At 44.6% G+C, this 20,967-nt stretch overlaps 1 protein-coding gene across 2 annotated transcripts in view; it reads left to right on the forward strand.

The window, feature by feature from the left end:
• Positions 1-20,967, forward strand: part of SLC35F4 (solute carrier family 35 member F4) — a 180,323-nt gene that overhangs the window by 124,162 nt on the left and 35,194 nt on the right. For both annotated transcript variants that reach the window (XM_073350743.2, XM_073350744.2), the window contains exon 2: positions 20,544-20,732. In XM_073350743.2, the coding sequence (XP_073206844.1) occupies positions 20,544-20,732 (189 nt within the window). The remainder of the gene's footprint in view (positions 1-20,543; positions 20,733-20,967) is intronic.

Genomic DNA, 20,967 nt, shown 5'->3' on the forward strand with positions numbered 1-20,967 from the left:
ATGAGAGATCCCTACTGGGACTTTAACGAACGCTTACAGTTAAACCTGGGCTTAATCCTGTCATGAATTGGAACCCTAGATTGTCTTTGTGTGTGTGTGTGTGTGTGTGTGTGTATAGCAGGATGATCCGATGACCAGCTGGTCTAGTGGTCAGGTTTCTGCTGGCCTAGTCATCCCAGAGGGGGGCCCAGCTGTGGCCTCAGTCACCCCTGCCTGCTCCAGTTGCTCCCCCAGAGATTCTGTCACTACGGAGGAGCAGAGGGAGAGGGAGAAAGTAGGGGGACCCAGGCCCACCCACTCCAGTGGGTCTGAGCCTGAGGCTTTAGGGGTTTATTAAAGCATCTGTCCCAGTTGTTGGGCTACTCCAAATTATGTTTCCCCTGGGTCACTTCCTACTAGTCCAGAGCTCCTCAGTTTGGGGCATGATCGCTGGCTGTGCAGACTCTCCTCCATCTCTTAGTGACTTGTGAAGCATTCTCTTTTAGGGCTTTCAGCTCCCGAAGTGGGGGAGAATCCAAATGACTGCTGCTAGAGCAGCCTTCACTCGGCTGCTGCCACTCCTGACCCAACTCTCAGCATCAGCCTTGCTTTCTGGTGCAGTATGCAGCTCCTTCCCCCCTTTCCCTGGACTTCTACCAGTGTCCCGTGGAACTGTTCCTCCACTGGGAACATGATCTGCTTGTGTGTGTGTGTATAACTGTATACAGTGCCTAGCACAATGGAGCCTCTGCGGGGTGTCTCTGTTATGCAGATATATGTATAAAGCTGTGCATCGTGTGTGACTGTGCCCGTTAAAGGACGTCTTCCGAGGCCTATGTATCTCCGTGAATTTATTACACTGTATAACTATGGAGACCCTCAATAGTATTATTATTATTTGAAATATGAGTTGTTGCTCTCATAATGTCCAAAAACTGAGCTGGATTCTCCTCTCACAGCAGCTTCATGCTAGTGTAAAACCAAAGATTTCAGTGGAGCTACTTTTGATTTACTGCAGTGAAAGTGAGATCAGAATCCAGCTCATAGACAGGGCTGTGTCTGTCTGGAGATGGCACTAAATACTAGCATTGATTGGATTCTTGGGCTTTTCAAAATGATTCTTGTGTGTGTAAAAAGAAAAGGAGTACTAGTGGCACCTTAGGGACTAACCAATTTATTTGAGCATAAGCTTTCGTGAGCTACAGCTCACTTCATCGGATGCATTCAGTGGAAAATACAGTGGGGAGATTTATATACACACAGAACATGAAAAAATGGGTGTTATCATACACACTGTAAGGAGAGTGTGTGTGTGTGTGTTGTGTTGTGTGGTGTGTGGCGGGGGTTACAACCTTTTATTTTAGGAATAAAATATATAAATCTGTGAAGCTATAAGAGGCAATGCATAGTAAGGTTTATTATAGAGCTGGTTCATAATAAGAGATTTGCTTTTGACGTGTGTTGCTCAGCTTTAGGTGTGTTTAGGTATCCCAACAGCCAATGCATCCGCACCAGATGATGGGCCTGAGCCAAAGCCCATTGAAGTCAATGAGAATCTTTCCTTTTACTTCAGTCGGTATAGGGGCAAGCCCAGTGGGATAGGCACACTTTGTGCTGCCATGTTTGTGGGAAAAGATATCCTTTTTTTCATTATTTTAAAAATATATGTTAGAGAGAGATGAAATACAAGGACCCAATTCTGAAGCTCTTACTCGAGTAAACTGATGGTACGTCTACACAGCAAAGAAAAATTCATGGCAGGCCCATGACTGCCGACTCAGCTCTTGGGGCTCAGGCTGTGGGGCTTTCATGGCTGTGTAGACTTCCGGGCTAAGGCTGGAGCCTGGGCTCTGGGACCTGCCCACCTCACAGAGTCCTAGAGCCCGGTTCCAGCCTGAGCCTGGACATCATCACAGCAATGAAACAGCTCCGCAGCCTGAGTTGGCTGGCACGGGCCAGCCACGGGTGTCGAGTTGCTATGTAGACACACCTTCCGTGGCCTAGTTCCTTCCTTCCCACAGAAACTCTCGGGAGGAAATGTCTTTGAGGTTTCCTCCCAAAGCCCATTTAAACTGACATCAAAGGGTTTGGATCAGGCCCAGAATGCCCTAAGAATGTTCTTTTGCGGGCAGGGTTAGTTCCTCCACACATACCATGGAATTTGCAGAGGATTCCACTAACGTCATGGATTCCCCAAACATCCCAGATCCTGTGTTTCCACATTAACCTATGTGTAAGGGGACTGTTGGCCCCTTACAAAAACTCAGTGGGGGTGTTTTGGTTGGCTAGCTCCCAGTACCAAAAGGAAGGGGAAGGGTCGATGGGAAATCAGGACCCTGTGACTGACAGTCCTCAAGAACAATGGGGAGAGGCCAATGGTCCAGGTCAGCCTGATTGACAGGACGGGAAGGATAATGAGGGAGTCAGGAGGCCGGGGGGTCTGCATCCTCCATGTGAGCTGGAATTGCCTGAAACAGCGCGGGGCTGAGTTAAAGAGAGAGCAGGGGCCCAAGCTGAGCTGGGGAGCAGAGCTGCGCGAACCAGAGCCAGAGAGAACCAGAGAAGCAGCCCAGGGGGAACAGATCAGTGCTGGGGGCAGAGCTGCAGCAACCAGAGCCAAAGGGGCCAGAATAGCAGCCCCGGGAACTGGAGGCAGAGCAGAAGCAGCTGTGCTGAGGCAGAGTCGTGGAGCTGGAGCTGGGGGTGGAGTCCGGAGCTGGGTGTGGTGAGCAGCTGAGGAAAGCGAGGGGGACCCTAGGCAGCAGGCCCAGAGTGGGGAGACACCCCCAGCCAAGAGGCCCTGCAGGCCAGAGTTGGAGGGGGATCGTAACCCCGACGGGGCGGGGGCGACGCTGGGAAGAAGAGTCCTGCCACCTAGAGCCTGAGACCGTGTGGCCACCTCCAGAACAAGTGTCCGACCTGCAGCATCCCTGCAGCACAGCCAGGGCCTGTGAAGGAGGCTGGGGACACGTGAGGGACAGACTGTGGACTTCCCTGACATTCCAGAGATGCTGGTTGTGATGTTCCCGTGCCACAGAGCAGGGTGACATGTTTTCCTTTAACCTTTCTAATTTTTTCCTTATTTTTTAAAAATTGATTGCTGTTTAATACAGGGCTTTGGAGCTGTGCTCTGGCTCCACTCCAGCTCTAGGCAAAAACCTGCAGCTCCACTGCTCCGGAGCCGCTCCGCGCTCCAGCTCCAGGCTCTGCTCCAAAGCCCTGGTTTAATAAATTGTATTTGCTTTGAACTGTATGCAATGATCAGTGGGCCAGGGAAGTGCTTAGTGTGGAGAGCGCACCCAGGAGTGGGGACACCCTAGCCCCTGCCGTAAGTGACCATGACAAGGTTGGGGGTCGAGCCCCCCAGGAATCCTGGGCCCAGCCTTGTTGGGGTTATGAGGACTCTGCCACACAGGAGAGTGGAAAGGGGAGCCCTTGAGGTCAGGCAGGCCTCTCGGTAAAGGAAGTGGGAGTGAGGACTCAGATCCTTTCGCTAGCCCGTCTCATCGGGGCCGTGTATAACCCAGGAAAGTTCCCCACAATAGCGAGACCATTCCCTCACTTACATATGCCTCCTCCACATCCCTATCAGCACGGCTTCATTGGAGTCATGCTACCCGGCCTTTCCCTGGCAATGGCTGCCCAGGAATTTGTCCTTTAAGAGGATTGGTCATGGTGCAGAAGAGATGCCACACAAAGGATAATGCGGCCTGTGGCTGTGTTAACTTCTGAGTGAATTCTTCCTGGGGTGTACAGAGGGGGTGGCTGCATGTCTCTTTGAGCCCTACCCTGCAGCCAGCTTCCTTCCCAGCCAGATTCCTGACCCCATGGAGAGCCCTCTGCCAAGGGGAGATCTGTACACACAGGTTCTCCTTTGCATGGGGAGTACTTGGAGCAAAGGTGGAGACATTAGGGTCCTGAGCAGAACTGTTTCAGCTGAAGCACTTTCACAATTAAATATGGAGTTTTGTCAAAATCAAATTTTTTCCTGGGAAAAATTTAGCTTTTGATCAATTTTTTTTAATGGGGAAATTCAAAATATAGTGTTCTGTTTTGAACTGACATTTTGGAATGTTGACATTTTTAAACAAAATGTTTTGATTGGATATGTCGAAAGTTTGTTTCAATTTTTCCAAATTCAAATTTTCCAGAACTTTTTGTTCCATGAACATTTTTGGTGTGTGTGTGTGTGTGTGTCCTGTTTTGGGACAAAAACAAGTGTCAAAATATTGGAATTTCCTGGGGAATGGAATTTCATTTTCCAAACAGCTCTAGTCCTGAGTATGGATCACATGATTCTGTCTAATGCTTCTAAATCCAAGATTAGCTCAATACTACAGTAATTGTATGGCCCAATTCAACTCCCATTTAAGTCCATACAAGCCTTTCTACTGAGCTGGGTCAAGACCAAATTCTAAATACTCCAAAATGTATCATTCTCCATCACTGAGAGAATTAAAAAAAATATATAGCCAATATATTTCAAAATGCAGCATTTCATTCTCCATCTGCCAACCCCACAGTAGGAATTATCTCATAAACATTATTCCGGGGGCTGTGCTGATATTTTCATTGATGCTGGCACAGAGAGATTTTTATTTTTGGTGTCATACAAATTGAAGTTATTGCTGTTTAAAGAGAAACAGTGCTATTCATTTGAGTGAGCTTCAAATGAGAGTGAGGAAGAATCTGTTTGGCTAAGTGGAGGACAAAATTAACAAGAGAAAGATAATATATTTTCAAGCTTCTCATGGGGCTTTAAATAACAAGATAAAAGTACAATTATGAACTAAATACAATGTGAGCTTAGAATAATGGAGCATGGACTTGAACAGTGATTTGTTTTTTTGCAAGCTCTGCCTCCTCTTGTTACATTTTCGGTGAAGGGCCTGATCTAAAGCCTGCTGAAATCAGTGCAAAGAGTCCCATTGTGGTTTGGATTGGGCACAAGATGAAGAGCACCACCCTCACACAAGGGTTAATGTCTGACACATGCCCTTCAGATTTCCATGTTTGCAAAGGGAACATGCACTCAGGACCAACGTGCCCTTCAGACCAGGTTTTTATAAGTCATCCTATCTCACATGCACGTACACGTTTATAAGCAGAGTTACTGCAGTGGCATGCAGAGGTTGGGAGATTGAACATGCAGTCAGTATCGTGGAAACTACCTGTCCAAATGAGCCGTAGCTTCATCCAGTGCTTACAGCGAGGGATTGGGAGTTGGGGTACCAGGATTCTAGTCAAGAGTTTGCCACTGACACATTGGGTGGCCTTGGGCAAATCACTTAACATCTGTTTCTTAGTTTCCCTTTATGTAATGTGTGAATAATAATAGTTACCTATTTATCTACCTCTTTTGGGGACTGTGAGGATTAAATAAGGTCTTAAAATTGATTTAAATATATTAAGTATGTGCATTAAATGCTAAATATTATTAATAACGTGGTGCATATATTCATGCTTTGTGCATAGACCTCCAGCTCCTTTCTTTCTCAATTTGGTCCTGCATGTAAAAATGTTAGACCTTGTATTGCTGGTGTTTTAAAGGCTGCATGGGAGTTTTTAAAAGTTTACTTCAACAGAGGATGCAGAGGATGGTGCAGTAATTTGGACCCTAGCCTGGGATTTGGGAGAATCTGGGTTCAGTTTCCTGCTCTTCCATAGACCTTCCATGTGACAGTGGAGAAGTCACTTAGCCTGTCCATGCCTCAGCTCTCCATCTGTAAAATGGGGATAACTGATGTAATAGGCATCACAGAAACTTGGTAGAACAATTATATCAATGGGACACGGTAATACCGGGGTACAAACTATATAGGAATGACAGAGTAGGTTGCACTGTTGTGAAACTATATGTGAAAACTATATGCACTATATGTGAAAGAAAGCATAGAGTCACATATAGTAAAAATCGTAACGAATCAAACTGTACCAGAGAATCTCTATGGATAGAATTCCATGCTTGAATAATAAGAATATAGGAATAGACTACTGACCACCTGACCAGCATGGTTATGGTGACTGTGAAATGCTCAGGGTGATTAGAGAGGATACAAAAACAGAAAACCCAGTAATAATGGGGGATTTCAACTATCTCCATATTGACTGGGAACATGTCACCTCAGAATGGGATACAGAGGAGAAAATTTCTAGACACCATTAATGACTGCTTCTTGGAGCAGCTTGTCCTGGAACCCACAAGGGGAGGGACAATTCTTGATTTAGTGTAAGTGGCGCACAGGATTGGGTCCAAGAGGTGAATAGAGCTGAACCGCTTGGTAATAATGACCATAATGTAATTCCATTTAACATCCATGTAGCGGGGAAATACCAAAGAAACCCCCCAGAGTAGCATTTAACTTCAGAAAGGGGAACTACACAAACATGAGGAGGCTAGTTAAACAGAAATTAAAAGGAACAGTCACAAGAGTGAAATGCCTGTAAACTGCATGGAAGCTCTTTAAAAACACCATGATAGAGGCTCAAATTAAATTTATCCCCCAAATAATAATTTTTAAAAAGTCAGCAAGAGATAAAAAAAATAAATCACCAGGGCTAAACAACAGAGTAAAAGAGGCAGTTAGAGCCGAAAAGGCATCCTTGAAAAATTGGACGTCAGATCCTACAGAGGAAAATAGAAAAGAGCGTAAGTCCTGGCAAATCGAGTGGAAAAGTATAAATTAGGCAGGCCAAAAAAGAGTCTGAAAAGCTACTAGCAAAAGACACAAAATTAATTTTAGGTACGTCAGCAACAGGAACCCTGCCAAACAGTGTGAGCGCTGGACAATTGACGTGCTAAAGGAGCTTTCAAAGAAGACAGAGCTATTGTGAAGAAGCTAAATGAATTCTTCGCTTCGGTCTTTACTGCAGAGTATGTGAGGGAGATTGCCATACCTGAGCTATTCTTTTTAGATGACAGATCATAGAATCAGAGAATATCAGGGTTGGAAGGGACCTCAGGAGGTCATCTAGTCCAACTCCCTGCTCAGAGCAGGACCAATCCCCAACTAAATCATCCCAGCCAGGGCTTTGTCAAGCCTGACCTTAAAAACCTCAAAGGAAGGAGATTCCACCACCTCCCTAGGTAACACATTCCAGTGCTTCACCACCCTCCTAGTGAAAAAGTTTTTCCTACTATCCAACCTAAACCTCCCCCACTGCAACTTGAGACCATTGCTCCTTGTTCTGTCATCTGGTACACTGAGAACAGTCTAGATCCATCCTCTTTGGAACACCCTTTCAGGTAGTTGATAGCAGTTATCAAATCCACCCTCATTCTTCTCTTCTGCAGACTAAATAATCCCAGTTCCCTCAGCCTGTCCTCATAAATCATGTCTTCCAGTCCCCTAATCATTTTTTGTTGCCCGCCGCTGGATGCTTTCCAATTTTTCCACATCCTTCTTGTAGTATGGGGCCCAAAACTGGACACAGTACTCCAGATCTGAGAAACTGGACACAGTACTCCAGATCTGAGAAACTGTCTCAGATTGAGGTGTCAATAGAGGAGGTTTAACAGTAGTAAGTCACCAGGGCCAGATAGTATTCATCCAAGAGTTCTGAAGGAATTCTTACATGTGTAACCCTTCTGCCGGTCAGAGTTGGCAGCAACAAGGGCCGGGTTCAGTATCTAGGGGATCCATTCCAATAGCACAATGCAAAACTGGCTCGAGCCCCCACCCAGTGACCTGGGACAAATATATACCACCCCCGCTGGGCGCCTCCAAGAGGCAATACTTCCCCTCTCGCAAGCACCGAGTCTGAGTGTAGCAAAAGCCTTTTAATAACAGAGAGAAACAATGTGGCTTTATGTTGGGGAAACACCACCAACAGGATTCATAACACAACCCATGAGCAAAAACCCACCCCAAGCAAATTGGGGCATGCCCTTTCCCTTTGGTTCTTGAGTTCAGCAACCCAAAGTCCCAAAAGTCCAACGACCCAAAAGTCTCTGTCCCTGGTCAGTGCAGTGCCAGAGTTCGAAAGTTTATCTACAGTTTTACCTCGCAACCTGGGTGAAGATGGGATGGTTAAGGGGCACCTTACGTGGTTCAAAGCCGATTGCCCCACCAACCGTCCCATGAATTGCTCCGCTCTGCCAGCTGCCCCCAGGAGCCGCTCCAGCCGCCCCCACGAACTGCTCTGCTCAACCAGCCGCTCTGCTCTGCCAGCCATCCCATGAGCCGCTCCAGCCATCCCCACAAACTGCTCTACAATCTATCTTCAGGCCCCCCCCCACTACTTAACACAACACTCAGTGATTTCAGCTCTTTTGTGGTTTCAGCTTGTAGTAGGGGAGCCTCAGTGCTGGTGTACCATTGGCCCAAAGTGAATTCAGCTCAGCAGCCTGTAACTAGTCTCCTAATGGAATCAAAATTAGCTCTGATATTCCACAGTAGAGAGAGGAGGAAGTGCAATTAGAATGTAGAGCCCTCACCAGGGGGTCCCATACCATCAGGTATTACTACCTGTCCCCAGCCTCTCTCAATTCACTGAGTTTTGAAACCCATGTCTCTTGCCTAGCGACTGCTACTTAGTTGATGGCGAGTCCCTCCATCATAGCAAAAGGCCAAATACAGTTCCACTGTCCTTGATTCACATAATCAGGATAATAACAATTTATTCTTCCTGCCCCAATAACAGAGAAACTGGGGATCCCACAGAAGCCAAAGTGACCATTTGGGCAGCTATGGGCTCATGCTAGGCGGCGTGGGTGTTCCTATGCAAATGTGATCAGCCCCGGAAGTTCTTTTCCACAACCCACCATGACTCGCCACCAGATGTCAGGGTAGAGCTCATCCTGACTCTGCTTACACATGAAATTGCAGAACTACTAACTGTGCTATGTAACCTATTGCTTAAATCAGCCTCTGTACCAGATGACTGGAAGATATCTCATGTAATGCTGATTTTTTAAAAGACTCCAGAGGTGAGCCTGGCAATTACAGACTCGCAAGCCTAACTTCAGGACCAGGCAAATTGGTTGAAACTATAGTAAAGAAAAGAATTATCAGACACATAGATGAACATGATATGTTGGGGAAGAATTATGGCTCACCAATCTACTAGAATTCTTTGAGGGTGTCAGCAAGCATGTGGACAAGGGTGATCCGGTGGATATAGTGAGCTGTAGCTCACGAAAGCTCATGCTCAAATAAATTGGTTAGTCTCTAAGGTGCCACAAGTACTCCTTTTCTTTTTGCGTGGACTTTCAGAAAGCCTTTGACAGGGTTCCTCTCCAAAGGCTCTTAAGTAAAGTAAGTACCTCTCATGGATCCTTAACTAGTTAAAAGATAGGAAACAAAGGGTAGGAATAAGTGGTCAGTTTTCACAGTGGATAGAGGTAAACAGCTGGGTCCCCAAGGATCTGTAGTAGGACAAGTGTTGTTCAATATATTCATAAAAGATCTGGAAAAAGGGATAACAGTGATGTGGCAAAGTATGCAGATGATACAAGAGTACTCAAAATAGTTAAGTCCAAAGTTGACAGCAAAGAGTTACAAAGGAGTCTCATAGAACTGGATGACTGGGCAACAAAATGGCAGACGAAATTCAATGTTGATAAATGCAAAGTAATGCACATTGGAAAACATAATCCCAACTATACGTATAAAATGATGGGATCTACATTAGCTGTTACCACTCAAGAAAGAGATCTTGGAGTCACTGTGGATAGTTCTCTGAAAACATCTCCTCACTGTGCACCGGCAGTCAAAAAAGCTAATAGAATGTTGGAAATCATTAGGAAAGGGATAGATAATAAGACAGAAGATATCTTAATGCCACTGCATAAATCCATGATTTGCCTACACCTTGAATACTGTGTGCAGTTCTGGATGCCCCATCTCAAAAAAGATACTTTATGGCATGGGGGCTATCCAATGACCAATTCTGCCAAGTTCTTTTGAAAATTCTGACAATAATTTGCACTTATTTAACACCCGGAATCAGAGGACCTCAAAGCACTTTATACAAGCAGGTGTGTATTATTATCCCTATTTTACAGAAGTGGTGGGTGCAGAGAGGTAAAGTGACTTGCCCAAGATCACACAGCAAGCTAGTTGTAGAGTCAACAATAGAATGTAGGACACCTCACCGACAGTCCTCTGCTTTGAAATGAGACTACGCTGCCTCCCCGTTCATTTCCTAACAGAAACAGGAAGACATGTATAAATTGTAGGGGTTTCGTTGTTAATGATGTATAAAGTTGCAGTATTTTTGACTTCCAAATGAATGGCTGTTTGTGGCCGATGATAATTGGCGGGAATTGTGGATGGATGTCACTATTAAGGTGCAATAGAAAAATCTGCTTTTCGCTCACTCTTGATAATAGTGAAACGTGGCCTAGCAGAGAAATGCCACACTCCACCTTTGAGTAATTTGGTTTTAATTAAAATCTGCAAATCTTTTCTGGGTTTTTTTTTGCTTAGGAAAAATAAATGATGTAACCTTTCCTTTCCCTTCAAAAGTGAAACCCCTCAAACCAAGCAAACCACTAATAAAAAGTGCATCACTCTGAAGGGAAATACATCTGTAACTGTCACACATTTTCCCCCATAAGTGTTCCTGGTGTCTCAGAAGTGGCCTATTCAGATATACTAACCAAGCTGTGGCATATTTAAATATACCAAGACTGAGCCAAGAGCAGACTTTTCTTTAATGAATAGAAGAGTAAAAGTAGGCATCAAATCAGTCTGCAAAAACTTACTGATGTTCCTCTTTGAAATTGCTCCTTTGTCACTATAACAAACACATGGGCCTGAATCAAAATGCTCGATCTGAACACACCCAAACATAGGGAAGGTTTGAACCTAGATCTGAACTTCATGGGCAAATCTTGTGTTCAGATACACCAATGTAAGTCCAGAGTGATTTGGCTGAGTTACTCTGGATTCATACCAATGTCACTGATGGGAGGATTTAGCCCTGTTTCTGATCCCTATCGCTATAACAGGATAAACCCCAGATCTGAACCACTCACAACTCTGACATTCAGTCCTCAGAATATGCTATCCTCAGTTTCCCTCAGAGCATTATAACTCAAAGTTTTTTGGGTTTCTTTGCCCGGGCCATGTATAGTCCATGGTTCCTTGGCCACAGAATTCACTTCTTCCTCTCTCTGTTGCTGCAGAATTATGCACCAGAATCTTAACTTTCATTTTAAAAAAATGTGTCTAGCCTTCCTGGTTGTGCAAATAACTCTGAAAGTGTAAACTGGAGTATAACCAACGCAGTGATGTCTTCCTGAGTCTGCAGACAGCCTGAAACGAGTTCTGTGATGTATGAGCTGCTGCTTTGGCTCAACAGGTGCTGCGAACTCTGACAGCAAAAGATTAAAATTGAAATGGCATTTCACTGCTAATCACTTTAGCAGAAACATCCAAATAATGTACTTATCCCCCTCAATCCAAAACTGCCTTCTACACTGCCCCATGTGTCAAAACCCGCCAGCTATTTCTGTGATTTCTCTGACGTAAATAGTCTTTGTCAATACAAAGACAATGCTTTGGTGATGCAAAAGTCTGCAGCATATTGAAAACTGAAGATGTGGGAACAGTGTAAACTAAATGGATTTCAATACAGAATAAGTAAAACAGGGGCTATTCTATGGATGCATTATTAATTTTTATATTCAATTAATGGAAAAACTTAATTTTTAAATGTAATGGCGCTGCCATAGTTTCTTTTCAATCTTTTCTAGTCTGTTCCATCTGTGTGCAGCCCAATCCTGGGTCTTTTTCATATAGTTTGGTCCAGGTTGCCACAGAGCACACACTAAATTATTTGTTTGGAACTGTTACCCGGGGTTCTTTCAACACAAAACTCTTGGTAACTTTTACTCTGTGCGAGGTGGTGTCGGGAAATAAATCAGGGGCGACACGGCCGTCCGACCGATAGATGGCTGGCACAAACAGGACAACACAAGAGTGCTTTCACTTAAAGCTAAACTTTACTTAGTCTCAAGAACTTATACACACATCCGCAAGAGGTTAGTAAAACATCCCCAACCCTTGATAATTACCAAAGCTGAGCGTGGCTCTCGAGTGGCACAGTGGAAGCCCATCTGCCGCTGGGAAACACAAGATGCATCCAGAGAGAGAGAGTCCAGTCCTGAAGAGTCCCCCTTATTTATACATGACTAATAGAATGACATGTCCCTTAAAGAAAACTTGTTAAGCAAGCAGTTCCAATGAGCAAGCAAGAGGCTCCTTCTGATTATCGATTAACCAGGTGTGGGTTTTTCCAGAGTTTGCAGCCTTGAGGCCCCAATAGACATTCCTGGGGCACATCCTGCTCTTCTAAGATGCATGTATCAGCAACTTCAACACAAGTATTATCAGGAAGGATGCGGGGTCAAGCTGCCCTCCCTGTGGCACCCAAAAACGCCCTTCCCCTCCTGCCTTGGTTAAGTTAAGCCTGCTGACATGGCTAATTTACAGCCTGCTGACTTGGCTGCTTTTAGCAATAAGCCATAGTGGTTTCAGGCAATTTACTCATTTGCCAAAGTCTCCCCGTACAGAACCAATTGTGTAAAATGGTCCCTGCATATTTATTTACTTTCTGGATTATTGCAGTATTTTAGTTGTGAAGGACATGAGACTGCTTTGCAACATTTATGAATGCTATATGCTCCATATGTGTCTGTTTTAAGCGGGGTAACTGTATGAAAACATGGGGTTGATTCAAGGCCAGAAAGAGTATAATGGCTTCAGATAACTACCCATTGGCTAACACTTAAAACACCCTTCAGGGCCATTTGCTTTGAGGTTCTACCTCCGACCACCTGCAGAGCTCACCAGCCTAGCTTGCCAAGGGAAAGGATCAAAAGTTGTAAACACAGGAGAAGCAAATGCCTGAGACAAAGGACTTCGGGGGGGGGGGCATAAAAGTGACACTCTCAAGGGTAGGGATGGGCAGGTGTTGGAAGAGACAATGAAGAGAGTCTCTGCCAAGGGATGGCAAGCCTTTAGGTAAGGTAGGCATGTGTATAGACCGTTTCTTGTTTTAAAAACCTTTTGCTCTTTTGCTATCCTTTGTTCCTACTCTTAAGAGAAGGAAAAGTGCCTGGTCCCTGTATACGCTACTGGTCAGAGCTCCCAAAGGAAAGGCTTGCAGCTGGTGATGAACCCAGTCGGACCCGCTAGGTAAGCACAATTGATCCTCAGTGTACTATAGCCCGGGATCTGGTGGGGGAATCCCAGAATTCCATCCCAGGAGGCGCACGAGGCCTGAGGGCAAAGGCCAGTGCACTTGGGGAGACCAGAGAAGGAGGCACAGATGTAGCTAGCTCTGTAACCATGACACAGGTATCCTCAAATTCTAAGCAATAATAGGTGATTTTAGGCTGACCCGATATGTTTCTAGTGGCAGATACTCTTGAGGATGCTAGGGGAATTGAGTCAACCCATACCACTGACCTACCTCGCCTTCCAGAATTGTTTTTGTAGCTGATTGGTACGGAAATGCTGCTCCATTTTTTACATAACACTTCTATTATTCCAAGTCTGCCGAGACTGGGGGAGGTTGGCAAGGACCCCTTTGTTCTAGTAGACACTGGAACATACTGTACTGAACTGACCTGCAGATGTGTCACAAAGACCTTGTTATATTTAGTGCTTCAATGGATTTTGAAGCTAGAAGGGGAGCACTACAGTGCCAAACAGATCAATACCCATTTGCACAGTAAGACAGACTCTTTCTACTAACTTTGGGTGTGATTCCTCCCTGGGCTTCCCACTTGCATTAGGAGGGGGTAAATTACTATACCCCTTTTCAGCGCTCAGTGAACATCATTGACTGGCATGTGGGGGGTGGGTGAAGCCATGACTCTGCCCACTCCGTCCTCACTTGTATCTGCTCCAGAGCTCTTACTTTCCCAATCCCTGTGTCCAGGGTCCTCAATCTGGGCATAGTCTATGTGGGTGCATCGGGGGCATAGAGGGGGGATTTATTCCCTCTTATTGTTGTAGCAGGGTACAATCTCTTAGATTTAAATTACATGCTCTTAGATTTAAGCACCTGGTGTAAGAGACCCATCCTGTAACTGTCACTCACATGAGCAATCCAATTAATTACATACTCATGTGAGTAAGGGACACAATTGAACTGAGCAGCAAGTTTTGGATTTACTGCTGTTCTTGGAAATTCATGAATGGCAGAATACGAAAGGAATCCACACAGGAACCAATCAGCTAATTAAGATCATACATTAACCATTTGCTTACTTGAATAATCAAAGTAGAGCATGAAGTTATCCTCTTGCTAGCTCTATGCAGTCCCATGAAGTCACTTCCTGTTCTCCCGTGTATTATTTGTTAAACCCGCTTGTTGCTTTATGTATTGTCATAAAATTATATTATAAGCTTTTTGAGGTGGGAGAGGGGTCGTACTGCAAGAAATGCTGTCTTGGAGATTGGCCCCAATATCTATTATGATAAATTTTTAAAATAAATCACCAAATTCTGTGCAAAATACAGACTCATTCTAAACTGATGGTTCATGTAATGTAAGGTCATGGACCAGATTCATCCCTGGTGTTACTCTGCAATATTCTGATGAAGTCAGGTAAGGGTTTGGTACAACAGTAAATGACAGATTACGCAACAGTTGCCAGTAGCTTATGTAAAGTAATCATGTAAGAATGGATTTGCTAGGCAGATTGTGTGTACAATTACACTAACTCCATGTTCTCCTTTGAAAAACTGATTTTACCGAGTGAAACCAAAAGTCATTCAGAGGTGTGGAGGGGGAGCCGAACATGACAGAATACAGCTTTCTGCTTCACTGATTGTCTCTATGAATCTCACCTCCTGTCCATAACCAAAAGCATTTGCAACAGAGAGACCATGTCTAGGGAGAGAAATCACGTGGGTGTGGGAGGAAAAGCCTCGGAAAAGTCACTGAAACTATGCACAAGAATCCTGTTGCTTGGTTTAGAAATGGATCTGTCCCAGTGGGAGTGATAATTGACATGGTGGAATGTGAGGAGCTGTGATGGGAAGTGTGGGGGTTCTGAAGAGAGGAGCTGATGGTGGTATTCTGGTCAGGTGGATGGGGTAAAATGTAGCCTTCTGTGGGGGACGTAGAGTGTGAGGCACAGTGATGCAGTGTTACACAGATCTCAAATAATAGTTAGCAACGTCATTCAGTTCCGTGAACAGAACGATCCGCAGAAAAAGCGGAAAGGTTTGATATTGCATTCTGAGGAAAAAGTGAAAATCCATTCACTTAGGGTTGAAGAGCCACCACTGGCCTAGCACTGGGCTGGGATTCAGCAGAAGTGGGTTTGATGACCAGCCACAGGCTCCCAGTGTATCCCTGGGCAGGTCACTTAATCTTACGGTACCTCAGTTCCCCATCTGTAAAATGGGAGTAATACTTCACAGGAGTGTTGCAAGGGTAAATCTGTTAATGATTGTAGGCACTCAGATACTACAGTGATGGCAGCCTGGGAAGTACCTAGACAGATTGGGCTCCATGCAGATGATAGGGGCTACATAAGCTGCTCTGTGCCAACACCAGCCCCGGGGACCCCTCTTGAAGTCACAGTTCCTTCCAGGCTCCTTGTAGTGCTTTCTTGGGGTGTGTTACCCCCCAGCAAGAGAGAGACGTGCTGGTGCTAAACTGAGTGACAGCTCTCAGACTGCTAACTACCCCAGGCAAACTTATCAGGACTCTGCGAGCCCTTACTTTGCCTTGCAGGTTAATATTTGGTGCACCCCCTGTTCCCTAATTTGCTAGAAGCGTTCCCTTGAAGAGTGCAGCCCCTGTCACTGGGCACTTTCAGTAATTTCCAAGTCTGCTGCTTCCAAAGAGACTGCATCCACACCAGCTTGCTTGATTCAACTGGGAAGGCATGTGTTACTTAATATCACAGCACTGAGATGACTTTATAGTAAAAGGAGAATAAGCTTATTAACAAAGAACAGAGATTCAAGTGAGTATTGAGTAAGAATAATGGAAACAATGATGATTACAAATAAAACAGAAATATAACATGCTTCTAAGAGACTGATCATTACTTGTAACAGGCTAAAACCTTTGTCTAAGATAAGTTTCTAACCTAAAGCAACTGCTCAGTATCAACAGCCTTCAGGATTGGGATCAAACTCTCATGGATGCAAAAAGTGCTGTCCTTTTTGCTCCCTCAGTAATGGATAACCAAAAGGTTCTTGTCCCTTCTTATAGGCCAGCAAACCTTTGAAATGAACCCCTTTGAAGGGTACCCCTAGGATAAGCTCCTTGTTTCCTGCTGCTTTGTGTTCCGGTGTGCTTTGAAACCAGGCTGCATTCTCATCCTCCTGTTAACTTGTTTTTCCTGTTTACCTCAGATGCAAATGAGGTACTTCTATCATATTTGGCTTATCCTGATCAATGTACATCAGAGATCTAGGCAGAGGGGTAAATCAACATTCCTTTGTGTCTGGGAAAAACTTATCAACTCTGCCTGGTTACATAGTTTAAACATATTTTTAGTATGTACATTCAACTTCCTGACTGGCAGTCATACGCACATCACACAATGCTCATGATGACTAATCTGATATAAGCTTTCATTTGATACCTCACATGATGTTTTTAATTGGTAAATACTATGACAGCAATGTGTTAAGTGTAGTGAGTTTATCAGGCTTGCTAGGAAATTGCCATTCCATGACAGTGAACCCTTTGCCAGTTGGCTTTTAGGGTCTCTGAGGGTCACACTCTCCTTTTGCTCTGAGGAGAGGGTAAGTTGTTTCACCCTTCTTTGGGGCGCGGCTTACGTCCCACATTCACCTGGCCACCTCTGACAGCCTGTGCATGGGAGGGCAGAGCCATAACTTCACCCGGTTCTGCTCCCTCCGCACCCACTTGCTTGTCTAGGGTTGCATTGGGAAGGCCGGCCCTGCCCTTGCTGCATCCAGGAGCTGCCAAGCACAGATGGGTTCTTGCCGCATCCAGGAGCTGCCAGGCAGAGATATGGCCAGACCCATCAGCTATCCTTCGATAGCCACATGTGACAATTCCTAGAAAGAGAGAAGAATATATATCTCTCTGGCAAATACTGCTCTTGTTAGTCTGGTGCAAATCCAGAGGGACTCCATGCATTTCTTTTCACTGCCTGATAACGTACAACTGCTCTGTGAAGAAAATAAAGAATAGTAGCTTTGCAAGCTCTGCTTTTGGTTCTTCTATTGTAAGCCAGAGCTAACAAAGTGCATGTAGGCATCTGTGATCTGCAAAACAATATGTGAGCTTTCTTTACATGGTACTGCAATCTGTGATACGTTGTCCTTGCTGCTAATAAAATAGTAGGGTTAGATAAATTATCTGGAATATATCTGCTCACCTTCACTGTCAAAATATATCCTTGAAATATATTTAGAGCCTAAAATGGCATAGTCCAAAGCTTTCCAGCTCTAACAATAAACTATTGATTAATTGCTGTGCTACCTGATCGCTCTTGAAGATCAGGGAAGAATATTGCACTAACACAAGTAGTGTCTTCAAATTAAATATGGTTTCTTAATTGGTAATTTCAGTCTCAACTGCTTGAGGTTCTCAACACATGCAAAAAGATTGATGCCACACTGTTATACAGCATATCAATAACCAGGAGCTGTGTGTGCGTGTATAAGAAAAAATACTTTCTGCAGTTTTTGTTGCAAATACTCCACTAAGCTCCTGCTGAGGCTAATCCTGATGCTTTATCCAGCACTAGATCTGGATTTATGGATTGGGATGCGACCTGTCTCTCCTAATTGTCTGCAATCTCTTTGGGATACATATTTCTATATTATCCTCACTTTATCATTGATATGTAAAGGCCAAGAAGTACATTTTCAAAAGTGACTGGTGATTTGGGGTGAGCCATCTTAAAGGCTGATTTTCAGAGGGTGGGTGCTCAGCATGTTCTGAAAATAAGGCTCTTTTAAGGTGCCTCAATGTGGGACCCCCAAAATAACTCGTGACTTTTTGAAAATTTTGGCCTAAACGTATTGATCATTTTAGCCCCTGGGATTTCAGACTGTGGATGTTGCAAGTACCATTTGTCAATTGTAGAGTAAGGCATTGTGCTGTGTTGTATGAGGGAAATGTTCCAAATCCGTCACAATACTTAGCACGTATGTTGTGCTTTTCATCATCATCAAAGAGCTTTACAAACTTTTCCTAACCCTTATGGGGTAGATAATATTAGCCCCCTTTACGAGGCAGGGAAATATGAGGCTTGGAGAGATGATGTGAGCTGGCCAAGACCATAGAGAGACTGGCTGTAAAGTCAAGATTACAATGTTGATAAATTGTAGTCAATTGCTTGACCACACTTTGGTTCATTATGAAATATGTTCAGGAGACCAAATAACCAATATTGGTCTGGTTTACTGCTGTAAGCCAATAGTAATAGAGTACAGGATAAAGGTTCAATACCACACGAGTCTCTGGGAAGCTGTCTCATGCAGTGTTGTTACATTCACCTTACATAGAAGGTGTGCTCTCATAGTTACGCATTTCAGCTAGGAGTATTTATAGGATGATTTTACCAGTTACAAAACTCATAAGAACGTAAGAGCAGCCATATTGGGTCAGACCAATGGTCCATCTAGCCCGGTATCCTGTCTTCCAACAGTGGCTAGTGCCAGGTGCTTCAGAGGGAATGAACAGAACAGGCAGGCATCGTGTGATCCATCCACTGTTGTCCACTCCCAGCTTCTGGCAAACAGAGGCTAGGAACACTCAGAGCATGGGGTTGCATCCCTACCCACCTGGCTGGGGTCTCAGGCGTAGCCCTTGTGTTGAACTTCTGCACTGGGGTGAATTTCTCACAGAGAGAACATGGATATCCAAACTTGGAGAAAGAGAAGGCTGGCTGATAACAACTTTGAGGCAGATCATCCTCAAAGGTTTAGCTGGTGGTTCTGACTACTGTCTACCTAATATAGAGGAACTGAACTGACAGGATCTGGATAATGAAAGTTGCATCTGTTGGAGAGAATGTTCTTCTGTATAATGACAAGACCGTACCTACAAAACATAATTATTAGCCCTGCTTGTATCTTCCACTATGTTGTACGTGGTGATAGTAGAGCAAACGTGACTTCATATTTGCAAATGGGAAAGAACATACAACACCCATCCCACCTTCCCAGAGAAGGATGTAACTTGTTTCATGGGCTCCATCAGATACGTTCCTCTGTGTCTATATGCCCTGGTGCCATTGTTTGGCATGGAATTACCTGCACACACAAAAAGCCCAAGTGTTGCTTGTTGGTTGTGTAAAGAAGGAATAATCATTCTGTTAGTCTGCTATATCATTGCACAGTTGGCATCTTACAAGCAGGGTTTGTATTCAGTTACATTGGAAAACAGATTTGATTGGCATGCCAAGGTCAGTAGAGTCATGGCAAAGCCAGCAATTGCCAGTGTAGGTATAAATAACACCACAGGTTTGGGTGATAAAGTTACCTATTGAAAATCCAGCTGCTAGGGGAGGGGATAGGCAGCCACAATTAATTTCCAAATCATGTCTTACATTTCTTTCCCTATTCCATGTGATCTTGACTTAGTGACTGATGTGCTGCTTGTGTGCTGACAGGTTAAATAAGCCCCCAGCCTCAAATAAATCTGTGAATCTGTGCAAGACATTCATCACATGGAAGAGAAGAGCCAGGCTTAGTTGGCCAGGTTCAGACCATTATGCTGATGTGTCCATTCTCCTCTGTCATCTGCTGGTTCTTCATTCACTCCTGCAAGTTCTCGCTCAAAGAACATAGTGTCTTCCTCAGCAGCAAAATTTATATCAACCTAACATCTGGTTGATTCCAGCCATGTATTTCTGGGTTCTGGGTCTTACCTGCTGCCTTCCACCTCTTCTCCAGCCTCCTAGGGATAAGCACCTATTCCGCCTTGGTGTTGTTTCCATCGAGCAGAAGGAGAAAAGACAACTTCTCTGAAGACCCGAGGTGCCGATGTGGCTAGCCAGAAAGCATTTCAGCACCCTAACTGGGTCTGAAGTCATAAAGCAGACTCCTTCCAGTGATAGAAAGAACAGTTGTCCTGGTTTCAGACGGTTATCACTGGCTTCTGTTTCTATACAACCATCAAGGACTTCAAGTATCAATGGTGAGACACTCTGCAGGATGTAACAAAGAGGAAACTTTCCTCTTGTAAGGCTGTCCTTGGTGACACCAGGGGAGGATCATTCCAAGAAAATCCCTTCCCATGCCATGAGGAAATGGTGTCCTCCACTCTTGCTTGTTTCAGTGTCAGTGGTCAGGAAGGGTCCACGTGAGTACAAATGCCTCTTTGATTGTTCAAACCAAATGGATGACGCATGGTAGCTAAAAATGTGTTTCAGTTTAGGACTCTAATTCCTTCAGAAAAAACAGTTAATCATCGTAGGGAGCTTCTGTGTATGGGGGGGAAGCTAATTCATTTTTGGCCAGCGGGGGCTTTGATTATTGCTGTGTGCACCCCTCCCCCATGAGTCATTTGTATGCATTTCACTGTCAAGATGTTTGAAATCCCACAACACCTTGTCCTCAAGGGCACTTACAGTCAAACTTATGCAAACTCTTTCTTCTCAGGTGTCTCCCGATCATCTGTCACCCGATGCAAGCCAGGAGCCAACTGCCCCAGCACACGCAGTGGCATCAGTAGGCAGCTCTCCCCTTTATCTGTTGCTGAAGATTCTGCTGCTCCCATTCTTGAGCTGCAGAGTCGAAGCCCCTCTGGAATTTGCCGGCACAGCAGAGTCGAGAGGCAGATCAGATCAGGTAGGCACAATAGCCGCATATCTGGCAAGGCGATATGCCTGCAAAAGGCTGCTTTCGTCTGTCTTGGAAGGATGCCGTGGTTGGTGCAATGTCAGAAAGCATTGACATGGTTTCCTGTGCCATGAACAACACAGCCACACGAAAGCCATTCCTTTGTCTATGGAAAATTGGGGTTTGGAGGGATTGAAGAGTGGAGGGGAAAAAGAGGCATGGTCCCTAATAGGAATATATGCTT

This window comes from Lepidochelys kempii, chromosome 6 (genome assembly GCF_965140285.1).
Source record: "Lepidochelys kempii isolate rLepKem1 chromosome 6, rLepKem1.hap1, whole genome shotgun sequence".
In the NCBI taxonomy this organism is placed as follows: Eukaryota; Metazoa; Chordata; order Testudines; family Cheloniidae; genus Lepidochelys; species Lepidochelys kempii.